At 37.3% G+C, this 22,808-nt stretch overlaps 1 protein-coding gene across 13 annotated transcripts in view; it reads right to left on the reverse strand.

Annotated features, from left to right (window-relative positions):
- The window catches only part of LOC137220004 (ferritin, higher subunit-like), a 58,044-nt gene extending 37,159 nt beyond the window's left edge, over positions 1 to 20,885 (reverse strand). The window contains exons 1-3 of one of the 13 annotated variants that reach the window (XM_067729447.1): positions 18,843 to 20,832; positions 17,102 to 17,201; positions 3,810 to 8,386 (exon numbers count right to left, since the gene is read on the reverse strand). In XM_067729447.1, coding sequence (XP_067585548.1) covers positions 8,307 to 8,386; positions 17,102 to 17,201; positions 18,843 to 19,040 — 378 coding nt within the window. In that variant the 5' untranslated portion in view covers positions 19,041 to 20,832 and the 3' untranslated portion in view covers positions 3,810 to 8,306. Of the gene's footprint in view, positions 1 to 3,809; positions 8,387 to 17,101; positions 17,202 to 18,842 lie in introns of those variants that run through there. The other 12 variants (XR_010941409.1, XR_010941410.1, XR_010941408.1 and 9 more) reach the window with 12 other exon arrangements.
- Positions 20,886 to 22,808: the final 1,923 nt, after the last annotated feature.

A 22,808-nucleotide genomic window follows, 5' to 3' on the forward strand; every position in this document is an offset into this window, starting at 1 on the left:
ACTACTTTTTCCTCTTCCATTTGTTTTAATGCCTTCTAATTTTTGATATATTTTATTATTACCCTTCTGTGTTGTTAGATTTTATTTAGGTTTATCCACTTATTTATCCTTTCTGTTATACATAATTCTTTATAAAGTCCTTATTTTCATGTGATAATCTTCCTTCTGCCTGCAGGTCTCCCTTTATAATTTAATTCAGTCAGTTCTGATGAGAAAATATTTTCTAAATTTTGTTTGTCTGCAAATTTCCTTATTTCATCTTTCCTTCCAAACAACATTTTCTCTGCCTCTAGAATTCCCAATGGGCAGTTCTTTTCTTTAGCACTTAAAAATGTTATTCCATTATTTTCTAGTATCCAGTCAGTTTCGCTGAGAAGTAAACTGTAATCTTAATCCTATTGTTCCATTGAAAGTAATCTCTCTCTTTTTCGGCTGCTTTTAAGATGTCATGTTTTTCTTTGCTATTCATGAATTGTACTGTGGTGATCTTAGGTGTGGTTTTCTTTGTATTTGTTGCATTTTTTTAGTGCTTATTGAATTTATGGCTCCATATATTCTTTTTAGTTTTAGAGAACTCTCAGCTGTTAATATTTCTGAAATATTGTTTTCATCCCAATCTCTCTCTCCTTTTTTCTTTGGATTCCAGTTTACACATATGATAAAAATGTTTACTGTGGCCCATATGTCTCAAATGCGCTTTTGTGTACTTTTTATTCTTTTTGTTTCCCGTGCTTTAGTCTTAATATTGTTACTACTCTATCTTCCAGTTCACTTACCTCTCTTTACCTGTGTCCAATCCACTACCGAGTTTTAAATTTCGTATAATTTTTAATTCTATCAGTTCAACTTCAATCAGTTTATAGTTTCTAGTTGTCAAGTTAATTTCTTCACCTTGTCATCTATTTTCTTGAACTTGATAATATTTACCAAAATATGTATGAACTTTAATGTTTAGGTCATCTATGGCTCTGATTCTGTTTTGTTTTTTATTCTAATTCTCCTTTTCTTGGTAATTCTTCAGTGAATACCAGACTTGGGATATGACAAGTTGTAGAGAATCTGAATGACATTACAGTTGCCCTTTGAACAACCTGGGTTTGAACTGCACAGATCCACTTATCCATGGATTTTTTTTTCAATAAGTAATACAGTACTACATGATCTGTTGTTGGTTGAAACCTCAGATTCAGAACCACAGAAAAGAAGGGCCGACCATAAAGTTATATGTAGATTTTTGACTGCACAGGGAGTCAGCATCTCTAACCCCTACATTGTTCCAGGGTCAACTGTATTTTCTTGAGGAGAGAATTTCCTATTCTTAGGTAGGGAGCAGAGGGGAAGATCACCTCAGTCACTGGACCAACTTCATACTCATTTTCCTTCTTTATAAGGTTCAGTGTAGATGTTGCATCAACCTTCCTAACTCACAGACAGACAGACAGACAGACAGACAGACACACACACACACACACACACACACACACACGTAGAGACTTCCAATGTCCTAATTCATATCATTAGTTTTCTATTGGGCCACAAATCTTTCATAGGTTCTGAACCCCAATTTTGTCTCTTCAGCATTATGAGCCAACAAAGTCTTTGCTTTGACTTCAGTTAGCTTTTGTTTGACTTCTTAGCATCTTGTCTTGTCTACCTATTATACATGGAAAATACTGCAAGGGAACACTGTTGCTGAATCCAGCTCCGTTCTCTGAATCTTTACTCTCTCTCTGATTTTGGTCCTTAAAATTCTAGCTGCCTTGTTATTTCTCAATTCCAACTCTGGTTTCCTTAGTCCTATGACATTGTCCTAAGATCTACTGGCTTTTCTACCTCTTAGGAGCCACATTTGGTTTCTCAGACTTTGGCTCTTCATCAGTAGTTTCTAAATGACTGGGCTAGAAACGCATGTGCAGAATATTGTTCTCACTTCAGTGAGTCTCTTTCTCTATTTTACTTTTCTAGGTCATGGCTACCTCAGTAGCTTTCTAACGCTCACAGTCAAATGTTGCTTATGATTTATCTGGCCTTTCTAGTATGTTTTCCTAAGGTAAACTGATAGAGTTGAAATAGAAGTTCGTACCCACCATTTAAAAAATTCTGTTTTGTCTTTCTATGAATTCTCTTTTTGTCCCATCTTCTGTCACTTTTTCCTACCCAAAATTCCCATTCTCACAGATAGATTATTTTAAGATTAAAAATTATTATTAAGCTAATATGTTAATTTTGAAAGGAAGTAATTTGCCTTGAACAAGAACACAGATTGGTGAATGGAATACGGAAGATTCCTTAAGACCTTTTTCATCTCTAAGAGTAGTATCCAACCATCGGTACCATCAGAAGTTTGTCAACTATGGAAGAAAGCAGTCTTTATAAAATCAGCATTGTTCAGTAATCTCAAAAACTGCTTCACTTTCCTGCTCATGCCACCAATTTCCAAATGTTCAGTAGGAGCAGAGAATCATGGGATGGGACATGGAGAAATGGCCTCTCATAGTAACTATAAATATTGGAAGAATGAAATTATAAATAAAGAGGATTTTCTATGAATATATTTGAAGTGTTTGTTCCTAAAGAACTTCTAGAAAAAGACTCAAAAGTTTAACATATAAACAAGTATGAAACTTGTTTTGATAAGTATGAAACTCAGTAAAATTTATCTCATAATAGTTTTTTCTTTTGTGTTATGTGATTGTCAGAGTCACATAAAACTATGTTTTTCTGGACTTCACAGATCTTCTTATTTTTACTATGGGATCAGTGACCCTACATTTTTGAAACATGGCAAAATAGTTGAAATTGGAACATTTCCCCCAAATCCAGGGCATATGACTTACATTTCTGTAGAAGGAAATATTATATTTCGGTCTAGTTCTGGGGTAAACATATTCATACCTTCCAATCCAATTTGACTAATGTATTGTTTTTACAGTGCATTAAGTGGAAATTAAATGGTAAATTCACTCAAACAGTCATTTCATACATCAAAAAGGAAAATCAGTCAACACAACTGTCTGACAGAAATGAATGAAGAAAACAATTCAAGGCAAACAACTGTCCCAGTAGACTTGTATAAATACAGTAATGGTGTCATGTGTAGAATTAATCTTTCCTCACCTTTAACTGGAGAACATTCTGCCAGCCAATTCAGTCACTCAAATGATACTGAATTATAATATTCCAGTTTTATTTGCTCTCAGTTACTGGTGACTGCCCTTCCTTCTCCTTCATCTGTCCATCAGTGGAGAATGTCAGAGCAGAAGAATAGTAATATTGGCATATTGTAATGTACTGTCTTGAATTCTACAGTTTCAAAATTCTTAGGCTAACTCAATAATCTTAAAGAGCCTGGTGCAGAAAGGATATGTGAATTAAATCGCAGACCACTGGCTGACCCTTCCAGCACTAACATCCCTTATTCCTGCTTCTAATATATCACAGAATACTCAAGAGGAAGGTTTTGAGTGGTCAGCAGAAATATGGCTCCAAAGCAGGCACATGGAAAAGAAATGTTGTCATCTGTGAACCACTTTAAAGTTGACTTTTCTTTTACTCATAAACCAGATTCAGTGTGAATTCTGTTCTGCTAAATGTTAGAGAGTCTGTTGAAGGAGTGTGGGCAATTCTTTTGAATTTTTTACTCTGTAACTTTTTGGCTTTTTTAACATCTTTATTAGAGTATAATTGCTTTACAATGCTGTGTTAGCTTCTGCTTATAACAAAGTGAATCAGCTATACATATACATATATCCCCATATCTCTTCCCTCTTGCGTCTCCCTCCCTCCCACCCACCCTACCCCACCCCTCTAGGTGGTCACAGAGCACGGAGCTGATCACCCTGTGCTATGTGGCTGCTTCCCACTAGTATCTATTTTACACTTGGTAGTGTATATATGTCCAAGCCACTCTGTCACTTCATCCCAGCTTACCCTTCCCCCACCCCGTGTCCTCAAGTCCATTCTCTACGTCTTTATTCCTGTCCTGCCCCTAGGTTCTTCAGAACAAATTTTTTTTTTAGATTCCATATATCTGTGTTAGCATACGGTATTTGTTTTTCTCTTTCTGACTTATTTCACTCTGTATGACAGTCTCTAGGTCCATCCACCTCACTGCAAATAACTCAATTTCATTTCTTTTTATGGCTGAGTAATATTCCATTGTATATATGTGCCACATTTTCTTTATCATTAATCTGTCGATGGACACTTAGGTTGCTTCCATGTCCTGGCGATTGTAAATAGTGCTGCAATGAACATGGTGGTACATGTCTCTTTTTGAATTATGGTTTTTTTAGGGTATATGCCCAGTAGTGGGATTGCTGGGTCATACGGTAGTTTTATTTTTAGTTTTTTAGGGAACCTCCATACTGTACTCCATAGTGGCTGTATCAATGTACATTCCCACCAACAGTGCAAGAGGGTTCCCTTTTCTCCACACCCTCTCCAGCATTTATTGTTTGTAGATTTTTTTAATGATGGCCATTCTGACTGGTCACACAAAGAACTTTGGCATGGTGTTCATCATCTAGCTAATCCTAACATGCAGACATTTATGAGAGTTAAGTCAGGTCTTTGCCAGAGTGGGTTGCTTATTTGGGCAACTGGGTTAAATCAAGAAGGGCAAATGTAGGCTGCCAGAGTAAATAAGGAGAGGAAAAACAAAAAGAGCAAGACATATCATTCATCAGTGATTTTCCCCCCAATATTCTTAGCCTCCACCTATCTCCATCTTACTGGTAACACAGGAACTAGACTGAAGAATCAGGTAAAAGGTCTCTACAGAAACTGAGGTAATATAGAAAATAAAATAATAAAACATAAAATTGTAAATTTTCTTCCTAGGGATAAATGAGATGATACTTCAATAATAACATAAGATCAGGTGAAGTCTAAAGAAATTTTAGAAAACCCGGATAAAGTAAGAAAACATCTCTTCGCCAGCATCCGAATGTTAGAGAGACACCGAGACATGTGGGCCAAGTTCTGGAGAGAAGGGAAACACAGACGAAAGCTTGACATTTGGTGCAGCTTTTCTCCTTGGAGCATTTGCTGATTCAACTCATACAGCCTAGGAGCTGAAAAGCCAAGGAGTTCAGAAGACTCTAACCACAGAAGCCAAACGGCAAGAGCTCAAGCTAAAGGCAACAACTAATGGAATGACAAGCTACACGTATCCTTAGTCTCACAGGGCTGGGGGAACCATTACATTTAAAGCCTAACAAATACAAGGGTAGTTGGGAATAGGGAGAATCTAAACGTTCACATGGTAATCCCAAAGGGCAACACCCGTAGAGGAAGGTCAAGACAGAAAGAGAGCAACCTTCACACAGAGTGAAAAACGGCTTTGAATGAGCTCAAACTGAGAATGGACTAAGGTTTCCAGTCCCTATAGTAACTGTCTGCCATGGGCAAAAGGAAATCTTTTCAAGGGAACGATAACAACATCCTGAATGTGGATATCTTTATAGTTTCCTAAAATAAGTTAAGCCCAATTTTAAAATAAAAATAATTGGACATACCAGGAAAAAGACTAAATGATCAAAAGCTCAAAAAAAAAAAAAAAGAAGGAAAAAGGACAATATAAATAGACACAGGAGGACAAGAGTTAGTAGGCTTTGGTTAAAAAACAACTATGATTAAACAAAGAAAATAGACACACGGCAAATAAGCGTATGAAAAGATGCTACACTTCCATGTCATCAGGGAATTTTAAATTAGAACAATGAGATACCACTACACACCTATTCAAATGTCTAAAATCCAAATACTGAAATACCAAAGTTGTTGATGATGCAGAACAACTGGGATTCTCATTTGTTACTAGGAGGATACTTGGCAGTTTCTTACAAAACTAAACATACTTTTACCATACAGTGATCTAGTAATCATGCTATTTGGTATTTACCCATTGGAACTGAAAAGTTACATCCACATAAAAACCTGCACATGGATGTTTATAACATTTTCTTTCATAATTGCCAAAACTTGAAATCAACCAAGATGTTTTTCAATAGGTGAATGGATAAACAAACTATGGTATATCGGTACAAAGGAATAGCATTCAGCAATAAAGAGAAAAGGCTATGTAGCCATGAAAAGACATGGAAGAAGCTTAAATGCATATTGCTAAGTGAAAAAAAGCCAATCTGCAAAGGCTACATGCATATTATATGATTGCAGCTATATGAAATTTAGGAAAAGGCAAAAGTGTGGAGACAGTCAAAAGATCAGTGGTTGCCAGAGGTTGTGGGGAGGGAGAAAAGGATGGGTGAAGCCCGGAATTTTAAAGGCATAGAAACTCCTGTGTATGGTTCTGTAATGGTGGATACAGGTTATTGCACATTTGTCAAAAATCATATAATGTACAAAACAAAGAGTGAAGTCTAAAGTAAACCATGGACATTAGTTAGTAATAATGTATCAATATTGGTTCACTAACTATAACAAATGTATTACGTTAATGTAAGATGTTAATAATAGGGGAAACTGGGTAGAGAGGTAAGGAGGTATGAGAATTCTGTCCTTTCTACTTAATTTTTCTGTAAACCACAAACTGCTCCGAAATAGTCTGTCAATTTAAAAAACAAATCTAGACCTGCATACAAAACTTGCACGTAAATCCAACCACAGCAGCATTATTCATAAGAGCCCCAAAGTGGAAATACCCCAAATGGCTATTTACTGTGAATGGATAAATGAAACCTAGTAATATCTACACCATGGAATATTATTCAGCCATAAAAAGAAATCAAGTACTGATGCATGCTACAACATGGATGAACCTTGAAAACATGCTAAGTAATTGTATGATTCCATTTGTATGCAATGTCCAGTCTAGACAAATCTGTAGAGACAAAGTATATTAGTGGCTGCCTAGGGTTTGGAGAAATGGGGGAGTGAGTGACCTATAATAGATTCTTTTTCTTTTGGGGGGTGGATGAAAGTTCTAAAATTGATTGTGGTGGTAGATGCATAACACATTAAATTGTACACATTAAATAATATGGAAAGTAAATTATATCTCAATGAAACTATTATTTAAAATTATGATTAATGTATTAAAAAAAGGACAACATGTACAATTTAAGCAAAAATTATCTGTGAAATGCAACCAAAAGAAACTTCTAGAATTAAAAATGCTTAAATTAAGCACTCAGAAGATCGGTTGAACAGTACCTTAGTCAAACAAAAAAAAGGATTACAAATGTCAATTAAAAAATAACTACACTAAAATTTGGAGGGAAAATGATGGAAAACAGAGAAATAAGTACTTAAGACATATAGAGTATATATAAAACAATGTGTCTAGCCAGCCCCAAGTCACACAGCCTAGGGAGGAGACACACAGCCTACCTGAATCACAAGGACTTCTCCAAAGGAAAAATGAGGTTCTGATGCCAGAAGTGGATGGAATGAATTGCAAAGAAAAAGAACAATGGTAAACTATAATCTAGATATACATTGGTAAATACATAGGTTCCCTGGGGTTGTGATCTGGTACAAACAATAAAAAAAAGAAAGATAAGACTCATAGTAGAGGCTGCTAGATTCTGCTGAGGAAAATGTACAGGGAGGGAAGAGTTGATTTATTTCATTATTTTTTTAGAGTCCACATTATAAGTGACATCATGCACTATTTGTCTTTGTCTTATTTCACTTAGCATAGTGTCCTCCAGTTTTATCCATGTTGACTTAAATGATAGGATTTTCTTCTTTTTTAAGGTTGAATAATATTCCATTGTATATATATACCATATTTCCTTTATCCATTAATCTACTATGGACACTTAGGTTGTTTCCATACTCTGGCTCTTGTGAATAATGCTACAATGAACATGGGAGTACAGATATCTTCAAATAATGATAAGTTTCCTTTGGATATATACTCAGAAGTGGGAGTGAGGAAGAACTTATGACACAAATCGACCATGTGTAAAAGACGTTGTAGGAATGAAAAAGTCTGAACACCTAGGAAGAGTGTGGAGTATTTGGAAAGGTCATTGTTCAAGGTCATACACAGTTTGAAATTATGACATTTCAATGAGCCTGTGTGCATGAAGGCTTGCTTATATTTTGGGATTTGAATATAGTGCAAAGAAGTGTTGCTAAATTTTCGATCAACATCAAAAACAGTGTGGAAATTTTTCTTTTATTATGAAACTGCAGGAAAGGCAAGACTAGAATTCTAGGCCCACTAGAATTTTCCATGATGATAGTGCTAATTTAGGAGAAGAAGAAGAATCCAAGGCCATAGAACAATTGTGAAAGCAAAATAAGATTGCTGAGTCTTCACCCAGTGTATGAGATTAAGTTTTAATGGCATATGACGAAGTGGCCATGACACAGCCGGCAGAGCTCGTTGAGTTGTTGAAAATGGCTCTTGAAGCTACAGGAAATGGACAGTAGACATAGAAAAAGAACAAGGTAAATCCCAAAGAGTGGAAGGACAAAATTAATCAAGAGAAAAGTCAAAAATCGAGAAGAAAAGCAGTAAACTTGACAAATAAAACCAAAAGCTTTTTCTTTAGAAAGACAAATAAAATAAGCAATACTTGGCAAATATGATAGTGATGGGACTAGCTATAAAACAGAGAGAATTTTTTTTTAATTACAAAAGAATACTGTGGTAGCTTTATACCAACACATTTGAAAATATGGACAAAATGGCTGATTATTGATTAGTTATGTGCAGCCATTATTTACTTCACAGATGGTGGTACAATTTACTGAACAAAGGAATACTGACAAAGGACCACATTTGAAAAAGAAGGTCGAGAATTGAGACTCAAAACTTGGCAAATTTAAGGTACCTTTGAACTATATACTCATCTCCTGGGAAGGGACCAAAAGGTGCCCCAACTCTCTTCCTTCAAAGATTCATTACTGTGTGTATTCCAACCTCTTATGCTGTTCCATCAGTCAGAAGTCCTGATAGTATGTCTCAGCAAGGCCACTTCTAAATTTTTACCAAGAGGAAATGAAAGTATATCATCCACACAAAGACTTGTAGACAAATATTCCTAACAGATTTAGTTATAAAAGACAAGACGGGAAACAACCCAAATGCCCATCAGGAAGTGCAAAGTTAAATTGTGGTATATTCTTGTAGTGGAATACTATTCATCCATAAATAAGTAAATGAATAAATGGAGTAAGCTATTGATATGTTCAATGACATGAATGAATCTCAAAATTATTATGCTGAGTAAAATAACCCAGACCAAGAAAAAAAAAGCATAATGCCATTTTTATAAAATTCTAGAAAATGTAAACTAATATATAGTGAGTAAAGCATAGAGAGAAGAAAGCATTGCAAAGCTGCACAAGAAAACACTGGGAATTATAACATATTTGGTATTTTGATTGGGATGCTGGGTTTGTGGGTCTATGCATATATTAAAACTCACAGTATTTAGTATACTTTAAATATGAACAATGTATTGTGTGTAAATTGTACCTCAATAAAGTTATTAAAAAGTCAAACCCCTGATCACCTTCTTCCAACCAGGTGAGCTCTCATTCCCTGTTCTGTGTCCCATCATAACAACCTATTTTATAATTAGCAGCATACCTGTTTGCTCATTCTCTCTCTATGGATTTCCAGCTTGGTGCCAAAAGAGATTAAGTGTCTCTTATAAACCTAACACAGTGAATGAAAGGATGAAGCATTGGTAGTCTCACTCATGCTGGTAAATATCTGAGAATGAACATCTTTTCCTATCAAATCAGGTCCTATGAGGACAGGGCAATAGGGGATGGATCAATGGTGGATACTAGGAAAGGTGTCTGCTTACTGTGCTCTGGTATGCAAGTGAGGGACAGGAGGGTAAACAGGAGAGGGAGTGAGATAGTTAGGAAACAGTGCTTTAACTTGAGACACATGTAGAAACCAGTAAAGAAAAATCTACATGGAGGTGGAACACAATATAAAAACTATCCCATTTAATTTATGCTACCTATGAGACACCAAAGAACAATGCTTACATTTTAGGAATGGTGTTGGAAGTGCAAATCGAGAGGGAGATTTTGTGCATATGTTAGATGCAGCCGTCAGGGAACACCCATTCTGGAATGAAGCGATGTCACATCACTTTGGGGTTTCACTGTCATTCAGCTTCACTCTGAGCTCATTGCCCTCAGGAAGCTAGCAGGTTAGATGCTTTAATTGAGACGGGAAAGCTTTGAGTCCTGGGAGATATTCCTGTAGCTGAGAGTTTAATTTTAACTAAATGGAAACGGCTTATGAAATAAAAGCAAGATTGAGCCTTTATGGAACATTTTAGGATTGTACATGGCGGCAGTCCCAAGATGAAAAACCAGGGTCCAAAGGTAATCTTAAAAAGATGCCTGTAGGGTCACTTAAAGCATCTGAAATGACCTACCATGGAAAATAAAATCCTAATGGGCAAATCTTTGTGCTTTATCTATACATACAATTGGAAAGTTAAATAGTTATCTAGCTGTTTTTAGATATTCAGTTTTATGCAAACGATGTTATTCTTAACGGCATTTTTGTATGGCCCTCATTGCATACCATTTTAATTAAACTTTTATTTATTTAGCCACTGTGTTCACTGCCACGGAGCTGTAAATTATAATTTAAGATATAATTATTTCCTGATTTCAAGGATTAGCCTCTCCCTGTGCTACTTAAATAATACTTAAATAATATGATAGAAATTCTGTGATTCAACACTCAACTGAAAGATAAGAACAGTGTTTCAAGGGGGTTGGAAGAGAGAGATCTATGTAAGCAATATGGAACAAGTAACTTTGCAAAGAAGAGATGGGCTTTGAGGCTACTCTTGAAGGATTCTTGAACTGGGGAAGTGATATAAGATAGAGAAGGGCATCCACATAGGAGAACAGGAGGAGTACAAGAGAGATACCACAGAAAGCTCTCAGGTTTCCCTCCTTGTTAAAAAAAAAAACAATCTTATGGTGTCTGAGTTTGTTCAAAGTCTAAGAAAAATATTAGCATAGCACGGCTTCTCTATAATGCTGTAATGATCGAACCTGAATTAGAAACCACCTCAGGACAGAGGGAGGGTAAAAAGGCATCAATTTCTCATTGTTTCCCATCAACACCCACTGTAGACATAGTTCATAGATTAAAATCTTTTTTGACTGTGGACCTCAGATTGGACTGCCTGGGAATATGGTGTTCCGCAGCACAGGCTAGTTTTATCTGTTTCTGGATTTATTTTTATGCTTATTTTAAACTTCTGTAGTGAGAGATACTCTAGCAGGGTACTAAATATCAAAATGGAATTTGTCTTTACTAATGGCTTTAAAGTTAATCTGGGTTAGGGATTATAAAATTATAGATATTAGTATTTCCCTACTGTGTGATGAAAGCAACCCATGCTATACCATGCATTTAAGAAATGTCACCACACAAATCCCAAGATGGTCTTCCTCCACAATTCCAATGGCCAAATCCTTCAGGAACAGAATGCCATCCTCTTCTTAAATAATAATGTTAGATATAGTACTATTTTTTAGAGTTGCTTGAGGGTTTGTTTTCTTGGTTTTTTTTTTTTTTTTTTTTTTGCGGTACGCGGGCCTCTCACTGTCGTGGCCTCTCCCGTTGTGGAGCACAGGCTCCGGATGCACAGGCTCAGCGGCCATGGCTCACGGGCCCAGCCGCTCCACGGCATGTGGGATCTTCCCGGACCGGGGCACGAACCCATGTCCCCTGCATCGGCAGGCAGACTCTCAACCACTGCGCCACCAGGGAAACCCTGTTTTTTTTTTTTTTTTTTTGATGTTAACTATAACAGGCCAAGTAGGAGGCATAACCAATATGAGAGGCAGATCAACTTACCTAGGGCCACAGATACCGCAAATAAAAGAAAATAATTTTAACACATATTTAATATTTTACAGGTTCTAGGCAAGATTCTATGAACTTTCACATACGTTAAAATCACCATAACAACCGTGTGAAGAGAATATTATTAGCCCCATTTTATGGATGAGGAGACCGAGGCTCAGTAAGATTAAAAGCAACAGAACACAGATACAAACTCAGGTCATCTGACCCCAATCCCAATATTCTGTGTAATCATCATGATTAAAGTAACATGTATTAGGTACTTGCTCTATGCCATCTTCTCTGCTAAGTGTTTTATATAAATCATCTCATTCCCAGCATAATGTCCCTAGAAAGGAATATCACTGGCTAACATTCACAGATTCAGAAACAGGTTGATCAAGGTCACACAGCTGATAAGTAACCCAGCTAGAACTTGAAATCTGAGTTTAGAACTAACACTCTTTATTAATATATTTTGCTGCCTCTTAAAGGATAGTGCAATCCTAAAAGTGAATTCAGTTACAGGTATTAGGACCTTATTCAGGCAATATCTATGTGATAAGGTGAGGGAGAAAATCCATTCTCTTGGGGAATCAGACAGCAAGCACACATTGAAATCTCATTAGAAATTAGTTACAGGAAATAATACGTTTAAATGTTTCAGTATATCATCCTCCTCCACAAAAAGGACATTTCCATTTTCGCTTAATATCCTATCCTTAATTAGCAATGACAAGAGCCTCAATTATGGATTGCTTTCTATATGTGCCTAAAGCCATGCTTAGCAATTTATATAAAATATCTCATTTAATCCTCACAACCAGACTATTAAGTCTATGATTTCTTCCTGTGAATCAAGGGAACAGTATACAAAGCTCAAAGAACTCGAACAGGTACTAACCTACCTAGTTAAGGGAAGCAGAGCAATTCTGGCCCACAAACACCTTGGAAGCTAATCATCTCTGCCTTTCACATGGAAGCCACAGTTGTGAGATTATTCAGCAGTCACCTGGTGAGATGTAATGCATTTTATCTGATACGACTGTGGGAAATGTGCTATAAAAATAAACCCAGCGTGCCTTGCTTGTTGTGCCGAAGAAACCTCCCTGGACAGTGTGAGTGGATAAAATATTGAAGAAATATTGCTGCCCATGATTAGAGTTAGAGAGATGGAAAAAAATGAAGCATATATTTGAGAAGGGGATAAACAGCCACCGACTTCCTTACTTTTGTCCAGAGAATTGAGCAATTCAGCAAAGAGCTCCTAGCCTTCCTGTGTAAAACTTTTGCTAGATGTTAACTTGCCGGGGCTGCAGGACCCAGCACCTCCTGCATGTATACCCTGTCAATGGAATGTGAGCAAAGGTAATGAATGTCACTTCTGGGATGGAGTGATTAAGAGCAGAGCCTCTACACGCTTTTCTCCTCTGTCTTCCAACTACATTCCAAAGGCTTTGAGGCCCTAGGAAATAGAGTCAGGACATAGAAGAAGCCTGGGCTCCTAATTCACTTCATGGAGAAAAGGTCTCAGCAAATAAAAAATATCATGTTGGATTATGTCCTTAAAAGCACAAACTCTATTAGATAGATTTCTGTCTTGGGCAGGTGAATACTCAAATACATAATAAGACTAAATAAAATATTTTTCTCCTGATATTCTGTTCATAAGACTATAATGATACTTGTCCAACTGTACAATAATTATGTGTTAACCTCTATGACTCCCCTCAAGACTGGGAGACCCTCCAAGGTAATGATAATGACTTTTTCACCTTTCCAGCTCGGCACCTAGATCAATACCAGGTATAGTATCCACAGTAACAAATATTTTGTGAATATATGAACGATGTTTAACTAGATGAATACAAGTATGAATAAATGAGTGGAGAGACTGGAGTATACAGAGAATAAAACAATTATTTTCATAACAAGACCACACAAATTACTTTCCATTTGATTTTAGAATGCATTTTTGAACTTATATTTAAATGTGGGTGTGTCCAAATCAATTCAAAATCATTCAAATAATAGAATTAAGTCAAACCGTCAGAGGTTAAAGAAAAGAAAAGAAAAAAGCTTGTCTGTTTTGTTCTTCATCCTCAATTTCGCTCCCTAAACCTTTCTGGCTTAGGCAAAGCACCAACCTAGCTTGAATTGTCCTTTTTCATTCAAAGTGTGTTACCTTCCTGCTGAGTGTCTTAAGTAAAAGATAAAGAATAAATATGTTCTCAGCTCCTGTGAGGCTGCACGTTTAGTCTAGGTAAAGAAAGGGTAAAATAGAGAAGTTTGCCATTTTTTATATTACTTTCAAAGTTCTTCAAGGCTGTTTTAAGTCACATACCTGAATCAGAGGGTACCAAGCAGTCTGCTTAGGTATACAGTTCTGAATCTAATGTTTCTAAGTGGGACATGAGATAATGATTCCCTCAACCCTTGGGGCTGCCTGGTACAGCCTGGGTTACCCAGAACCCTGGAACTATTCACATTCAGCCACAAATAGCCTCTCTAGGGTCTCCCAGGAAGGTTACCCAAGAGAGTGAGTCAGACAAAAGGTCAAAAGTGGTCTCGGATGGCAGACACAGTGAGAAATGCCACACCCATGGGTGCATCAAAGTTCTCTCGCCGTTCAACCAGCGGGCATCAACTTGTGCAACAGCCAGCGGCGAGTATGCCAATGCTCATGGTGAACAAGAGATTGCTAGGATTGCTACAAGAACTAATGATCCAGAGCAAAGATACAGCAGGTCAGGGGCGGGAGTCCCAGGAGACCTTGTCAGTGTGCGTTTAGGTGGTTACCCGCCCATCTCTGTCTTCATGTAAAGATGATATGACCGCCTAGTGGATGTGAAGGCTCTACCACAGTCTGTGCCTTCTTCCATCATTATTGGGACATACCTTATAAAAGCAACCACCAACTTGGAACGAAATCAGTCTCATACACATCATCAGATGATACTGCAATGAGTTTTTGTGTGCCAAAGAAAGAAGAAACTAGATTCTTTTAAAAACACTGGCTTGAAAAATTTTGAATGATCGTAAAAATGATTAAAATTTTCTTGTCTAATGTGATGATCAAAAATAGAGAGATGTTATTAAAACATTGATTAGAATTACAGTCACAACTTCAAGAGTAAGATCTGGTAAATGAAACAAAACAAACAAACAAAAAAACCAAAAAACACTTATGTTTGTGGAAGCAACTACAAGTTTCTCATTAAAAATCCTGAAAAGCATTACTTGAAAATTATGTAAATTAAGTATTTGATATCTTCCCCAATACTTTATACTTTATTATGGCTTGTTATTTTAAATTTTTATTTATATTAGTTGTTTTACTTTATCATTGTTTAATATAAAGGCTATACAATTTTTACCAAGCTCCATTTAGATCCCTTCTAGTTTATTCTAGTATAGCATACAAGTATCATTTAATAAGTGTGCCATGAAGTGAAAACAGTAAGCAGTAGTACCCAACTATATAAGCAGCATATTAATATTCACAACTAGACAATGTGTTCTAGAGTTGAAGGGGGCAGAACCCAGAAGATACCCTTAGCCTATTGATTAGGTAAATATTCAATTTAAGATTATATATTCCCTAGACCACACAAAAAGTAGATACCAGTGTAATAATAAGATTTGAGGTCTGTAATTTTATCTAGCAATGTAGCCCTTAAGGCAGCAATCACTGGTGTTTCATGAATTAATTGCCTACCGTGGAGCTTTTCAACATAGAATACAAATTAATCCCACACACCTTACTATTATAAAATTTACTTACATTTTTCATGACACATGCAGAATCTAAAGATTTATAAATATGGAGTAGTTAATGCTTTCCATTTAAATTTGGCATCAAGCTATCGCTCTGAGCCCAAAATAACAATGCAGACAACGCTGGTTTAAAAAAAATCCCAGATTTACTTAATTTTGGCTGTTTGTTCCTTTGCCTAAGTGTTTGGTTTTTTCTTTTTTTTTAATCTTACTCTATAAAGCCAAGCCAAAGTTCTTTATTCGAAGAATCAGATTTTTTGACTGATGGTGAAGCAGATGGATCACAAAATTAGGAGGTAGGACAACTGGATATTTCTGATTACAAGTCTTTTACAGATTTGTTTGCTTGAGTATGGTTTTTTGCTTCTTATTTGAGCTAGAGTTTCCTCATCACTAGAATGAAGATTTTCATTAAATATTTCTGAGTGTTCTTTTGAGCATCATGTGAATTTGTAATCCTAACTTGTTGCAGAAAAAATTTAAATGTATATAATCTTAGAAGTATTTATACTAGTTATAAATTCAAACAAAGGGATTTTAAACGCTGAATTATCCTGATTTTATGCCATGCTGCCACTAATAAACAAACAGCAAGTTCCCTGATAGTGATTCTCTATTATGGGATATTGACATATTTTGGGATTTGGAGGTTGGATTGACCTCCCCCTGTTTACAAGACACAACTTTCTGATTTGCCACCTGCTATGTCTCCTATTCATCTTTGTGTAAGACTTTTTAAACATTAAGAAAAACCCTCATGGTACAGAATTTCCCACAAGTGGCCCACATTTGAACAGTAGAATTCAACTGAGACTTGAAGATGGGCCACGCGCAGCACACCCTGCTGACATGTTCCTCTACCCACGGCCCTCCTTTTCTCACTGCCTGGTAATTGAAGTGTTTTTTTGTCAGTGGTGTCAAAGCCTGTCTCCTAGGCTGTCTTATTATTTTTAAATCCCCGACAAGTCCACCACAGTGATCCAGCTCCTTGCACTTTATAGGTGCTCAAGATCTATTGGCCAAGCCAACACGTCTCTCTCAGTTTCTCTAGACTTGCAGGTCCTTAACTGCAGACCCTAGGGTGACTGGGAGACACAGCAGCTGGCCTGGAAGAAACTGTGCATAAACCAGATTTTTACTTATGCAGCTTTGTGCATTAATTCTGGATAAGCACATGATAGAATGTCATATGTGTGAATTTTATTTGTCAGGTGTAGTGATGGTGGGAAAGAGGCTGGTAATAGCTATTGTAGACCACACTGCATTACAAAAAATCTGATAAATCCAAGCAATTCAGTTCAAAATGGTCAATTAAGGGGAAAAATGCAGTCATTTAACTTGATAATTCTACATGATACATTAAGTCTCTCACAGACTCCACCAAAATGAAAGCGAAAAGAGTTGAACGAAGGTAGAGGAAGATTTTCTTTAAGGTCCACTACTTGATTTCTTTTAGCTCCTAAATATTTGGGAAGCAGTAAAGCATGGTGTTCAGGCCATTGTACTCACCTGATCTTGGAGTTGGGCAGTGTAATTTGTGCACTGGCTGAACAGATGGATAACTGATCATAGGCAAATTCTTAACTTTTCTCTTCCTCAGTGTCTTCATCTGTAAAATGGGGATATTATTGGTACTTACTTACTAAGAGCTTTGTGAGGATTAACTACACTAATCCATGGACAAGAGACATGTTGTCTGCATAACAGGTGCCCAATAAGTTACAGTGATTGTGTTGTGTTGTTGATAATGCCCATGACAATAATGATGGCATTTGTCTATTTTTATCATTATAGTGTGATTACACGTCATATATGTTGTATCTCCTTGTTCTGAGATTAACATAGCCTCTTTTGGAAACCACCAAAAGGCTCAACAGTGTTGGTGAGAAACATCTGTGAGCAACAAACATTCAGAAACAAACATTCAATTAAGACGACCGCTTCCAGAAGCAGTCTCTGAAGCATGTCTGATCTAGAAGGGATGCCCCCATGCACTTCCTGCTGGGAGAGAATCTTCTATTGTTGCCAGTCAGGATCATTCCCTGTTGGTTTAAATTAACCTGAAAGATCCTCAGCAGTTTAGGTATGTTTAGCTCAACATCGCAGATTGTTTATACCTGTGATGCAGGCACGTCAAAAAAACAACCACTGAGCCACTGGCTTAGGGTTTCCAGCTGAAGCTACAGCGGTTCTTTTCTGTAAGCACAGGAAATCAGCCAAGCTCAGTTTGCTTAAGACATTCAGGTAAACCGTTTGCTTTGTCAGAGCGCTCTCCCAGGAACGACCAAGATATTCCGAATCATTTACTTCTTTCCCATTTGCCATTCTTTTCATGAGGTGGATTCCCCAATCGTAAACACAAAGAAAGTGTTTAATCAGAAGCAGCCAGAAGTGATTGGTGATAACTGGGATTTAATGGCTCAATCTCAAATCTAGTTTCAGTTGTGTTTCACCAGAGATTTTTCAGATTCTTGCTATGAGAGTTTGGCAGAAGACAATAAAAATCATGATTTCCTCACTTTTTTCTGATGTTTTGCTATGGCACTAAATAATATGTCCAGTATTCCCCTGGAAATATATAAAGCACTTTACGTGGTGTGTTCATCATTTGCCTCTGACTAAAATGTCCAAATGACTGAGAATTAATGAAAATCATTATGGATAGGAGCAAAGGATGTGTACCAAGATGTTCACTAAAGCATTGTCTACAATTGTGAAAATGAAAACATATATTATAAACTATATAACAATAGGCATGAAGTATTTACTACTACATGGACTACTATGAAACCATTAAAATAATGATGTAGAAACAAAAAAATGTGAAAAATGGGTTTTAAAATAAAACAATAACACACTAATATTAGATTATTTAGTTATTATTCTGGGTCCAACCAGAAGAAAAACAAACAGTAATTTGAGCATGGAAAGTGTAATGAAAAAACTATTAATTATGAAAGAGGATTAGAGTAAGGAAGGAATGGCCAGCGACAAGTAAAGAGAACGCCAAAACACACAGCAGAAATAAGGAGAGCCGCTAACCCTCCAGTTGAAAAGAAGACTTCCTCCTCCCTGCCCACAGGACTGAGGTCCAGACCCGGTTGAAAAGGGCATGACTGTGGCTCACTGGATGGTAAAGAAGCTGCTGTGGTGTCTCACGGTGGAACTTTCTGGAAATATGCCCTCTGTAAGTTGCTGGAAATCCACATTCCAGGGTTCCAGTTAAGCTATGCACGGGGAGATTTCTAACCTGAGGCGCTACTCCAAAACTGCTTGATAGAAGATGCTGACGGAAGCTGTCGTCCACTGCTCTCTCTGCGCACTGCTGAAGCCGACTACTGGAGAAGTTGTGAGCCCCGGGAGCAGGGCTGAGGACGCCCTCGGTGCTGCAGGAGTGAGTGGGTGCTGAAGATGCCACCAAGAGCCTTCCCAGCAAGCACCGGGGCATCACGAAGCAACACCTTCCTCAGGTGCCATCAATTAGGAAAGCCTAACATCACACGAGCTGGCCAAGGAAAAACTATTTAAAGGACCCATAGCACTTTTCACAGAGCAAGTAACAAAAGAGTGAATTTCGAGTTGAGAGGCGGTAACCAATGTTACCTCAAGGAAAATTAAAACGGAGGTTTTTTTTTTTTTTTTTTTTTTGCGGTACGCGGGCCTCTCACTGTTGTGGACTCTCCCGTTGCGGAGCACAGGCTCTGGACGCGCAGGCTCAGCGGCCATGGCTCACGGGCCTAGCCGCTCCGCGGCATGTGGCATGTGGGATCTTCCCGGACCGGGGCACGAACCCGCGTCCCCTGCATCGGCGAGCAGACTCTCAACCACTGCGCCACTAGGGAAGCCCTAAAAAGGAGTTTTTATCACATAATCAGTGAAATGCAAATTCAAGCAACAAGATGCCATTTTTGACTAAAAAACAAACTGACACACAGAGTATATAATATTAAAACGTTAACAATGGCTCTCTTTGGGTGGGAAATTACCAGTGAATTTCTCATTTTTCTTGGAGCATTGCCATATTCCTACAATATAAATGTACATAGATTTCCAATGCACAAAAATAAAATACAATTATCAACTCAGCTACCCAATAAACTTAATATTCACTCAATAACTTTTACTCTATTTAATTACAGCATAAAATGTAAGAACAAATGCAATATGGATGCTGCATATTAAAGGGACTCGATCAGTCTTACTCATTTTGTGGAATCAAGGAAAGGACCATTCAAGCGTTTCCATGAGTTTCTCTTCCATTCTACCTAAAACTCCCTCTTGCTGGAGGAATTCTGTCGATCAAATTCTAGTTATCCAAATCAACACATTTAATATATCTTACAGGGGTATTAGTGCTTTGTGTGTGTGTGGGGGGAGGGGTGGTGGGTACAGGTGAAATAAGTTTAGGAAATGATCAATGTACCAAAGGGGAACAGGTTTACATATTATTGTTTCTATCTGTACATACCACACAGGTTTGTACAGAACTGCAATAGTGTTTGGATCCAGCTAGAGCCTGGATATGATTCTGCTTTACCAACCCAACAAGGAACTTCTTCTGTGCATCTGATTGAATCAAGGTGAATTAACATGTTTGGGGGAAGTTTTAAAGGCCTACACAAAGCACTACAGCTCTGTCAAGTGATGTAATATAATTATAAAAGCTCTTTAAAAAAAATTTACTGTTGCCTTCCAGTCTACCTTCCTGTATTTTACTACACTCTACCTTATTTTAAATGTGATTTAAGGAAATGTTTTGCTCCATACTTCCTTAGTCTATCCCTCTCTTTCTTCCTCTCTGCCTTATAAAAGAATAAATATATAATCGAGCCAAAAAAAACCCCCCAGCTTATTTGTAAAAAAAGCTTCAACTAGCAACCTAAGTGTCCATCGACGGATGAATGGATAAAGATGTGGCACATATATGCAATGGAATATTACTCAGCCATAAAAAGAAATGAAATTGCGTTACTTGTAGTGAGGTGGATGGACCTAGAGTCTGTCATACAGAGTGAAGTAAGTCAGAGAGAGAAAAACAAATACTGTATGCTAACACATATATATGGAATCAAAAAAAAAAAAGAAAAAAGGCTCTGAAGAACCCAGGGGCAGGACAGGAATAAAGATGCAGGTGTAGAGAATGGACTTGAGGACATGGGGAGGGGGAAGGGTAAGCTGGGACGTAGTGAGAGAGTGGCATGGACATATATACACTACCAAATGTAAAATAGATAGCTAGTGGGAAGCAGCTGCATAGCACAAGGAGATCAGCTCGGTGCTTTGTGACCACTTAGAGGGGTGGGATAGGGAGGGTGGGAGGGAGGAAGATGCAAGAGGGAAGAGATATGGGGATATATGTATGTGTATAGCTGATTCACTTTGTTATAAAGCAGAAACTAACACACCATTGTAAAGCAATTATACTCCAATAAAGATGTTAAAAAATAAAAATAAAAATAAGCTTTAAAAAAAGCTTCAACTACAAAGGGACATGTTACCGCCTGCTACCATCAATATAATACCTAACAATTTATCATTGACGCTGTAAGAAAGTTAGTGGTGTACCTAAAACCATCTTTTATTTTAAATATCCCTTGTTGTGCTAGTAATGATTTTCCTTTATTATCCCCAAGTCATATATTTAAACCTAAAGAGACAAACCCAATTTCACTTCTCTAAATTATTCTACTGTAACCACATGTGCCCTAACTGTAGGAGATGCGTGAGCCATTTTCTACTTAAAATTCTGAAAGACTCGTGCTCACATAATCCCCACTGACACTTTTGCAAATGACGAAAAATTTCATCAAGGCCACTGGATCAGAACAATTAGTGGGTACATCAAGTAAAAAGCAATAAAAAGGGTTAACACTAAGAATACCTTGAGGGAAAAGCCTAATTGTGTGCCTCTGTAGGTAAGACATCCATATTTCTTTTAAAATGCTTTTAGGGCAATACTACAGTTGCATGTTAATATACCCTGCTTGATTTAAAAAAAAACTTTAATGGTGGAACATATCAAATTCAAATCGCACAAGTTGCAGCGCTTGATTTTTCTTAAAAGGTCCATTTTTACTCCTTACTCTTCAATCTTGACATCACCTTTAGAATGCGTCCCCAACACCTGTCCCCTGATCCAGGCAGGCAGTGATATTTCCTTACATCTATATTTCTTTTATCACATTGCATCATAATCATTTACTTAATCAACTTTCTGCTTCACTACAATATGAGTTCTGTGAAGCCAGGATCCATGTTTTATTAAGTTTGAATCTCCAAAGTTTAGTGGATTTGCTGTTTCAACAAATATTTATTAAATGTCTACTCTTTCCCAGATGTGTGTGCTGGGTATAAATAAGGTGGCTTGTCAAAAAGAGAGATGCGGTTCTTGGGCTCATGGAATTTAGAGTTCAGTGAGGGAAACAGTAAATTAACAAGAAAACATTCTAACAAATAATTACAAATTCATACAAGTTCTATAGAATAAAAGAGAAAGACGTTGCGACACATATTAATCTGGGGGAGTTTCTCGGGATAAACAGGACAAGGCCACCCTTGGAGGCCACTTGGAAGCCACTTGTAAGTATGTGAGGCTCAACATAAGGGAATAGAGTGTGTGAAGTTTCTGAGTCCAGGAGAACTCAGCAGGAATAAATGGAGGAGTGAAGAAATAAATGATTTGGAAATGAACACTGTGGCAACATGATGGAAAGTTGAAACATTACCTGTGTCTCTAAGAAGCTTATAAACAGAAAGGAAATTGAGCCCAAGAATCCCCATCCTTTCCGTCCTGCAAGTCACTCAACCTATTTCTATTCTTTTTTCTTTTAACCAAGGCAGACACTGCTAATCAATCACGGCATTCTTCCCCCCTAAGGCTGGAAAGAGCTTAAATTTTTTTCTTAATTCAGTACTTCTGCCAACCATTACCACTCATTCAAAATGGGCACTCAAGATGATACCCTTTTGCCCTTCCTGATGTAAGTGGTTAATACCATTTTTACCTAATTAATAAACATTTGATATTGGCTTGAGGGGGACAAGAGGTAGCAAACTGAGCTAATATATGTAAAGCAGTGAAGGTTGTAAATGGATAAGCAGCCTGGCTCATTACCGGTGTTGAATTGATAGGAGTGATTATAATGATGCTGGGAAAATATGGGGCATCCAGTAATTGATGGGAGCTAGCATTTGAGGCTATTCCTGAGGGTGAGAG

The sequence above is a fragment of the Pseudorca crassidens genome, chromosome 2, assembly GCF_039906515.1.
Source record: "Pseudorca crassidens isolate mPseCra1 chromosome 2, mPseCra1.hap1, whole genome shotgun sequence".
Taxonomy (NCBI): Eukaryota; Metazoa; Chordata; class Mammalia; order Artiodactyla; family Delphinidae; genus Pseudorca; species Pseudorca crassidens.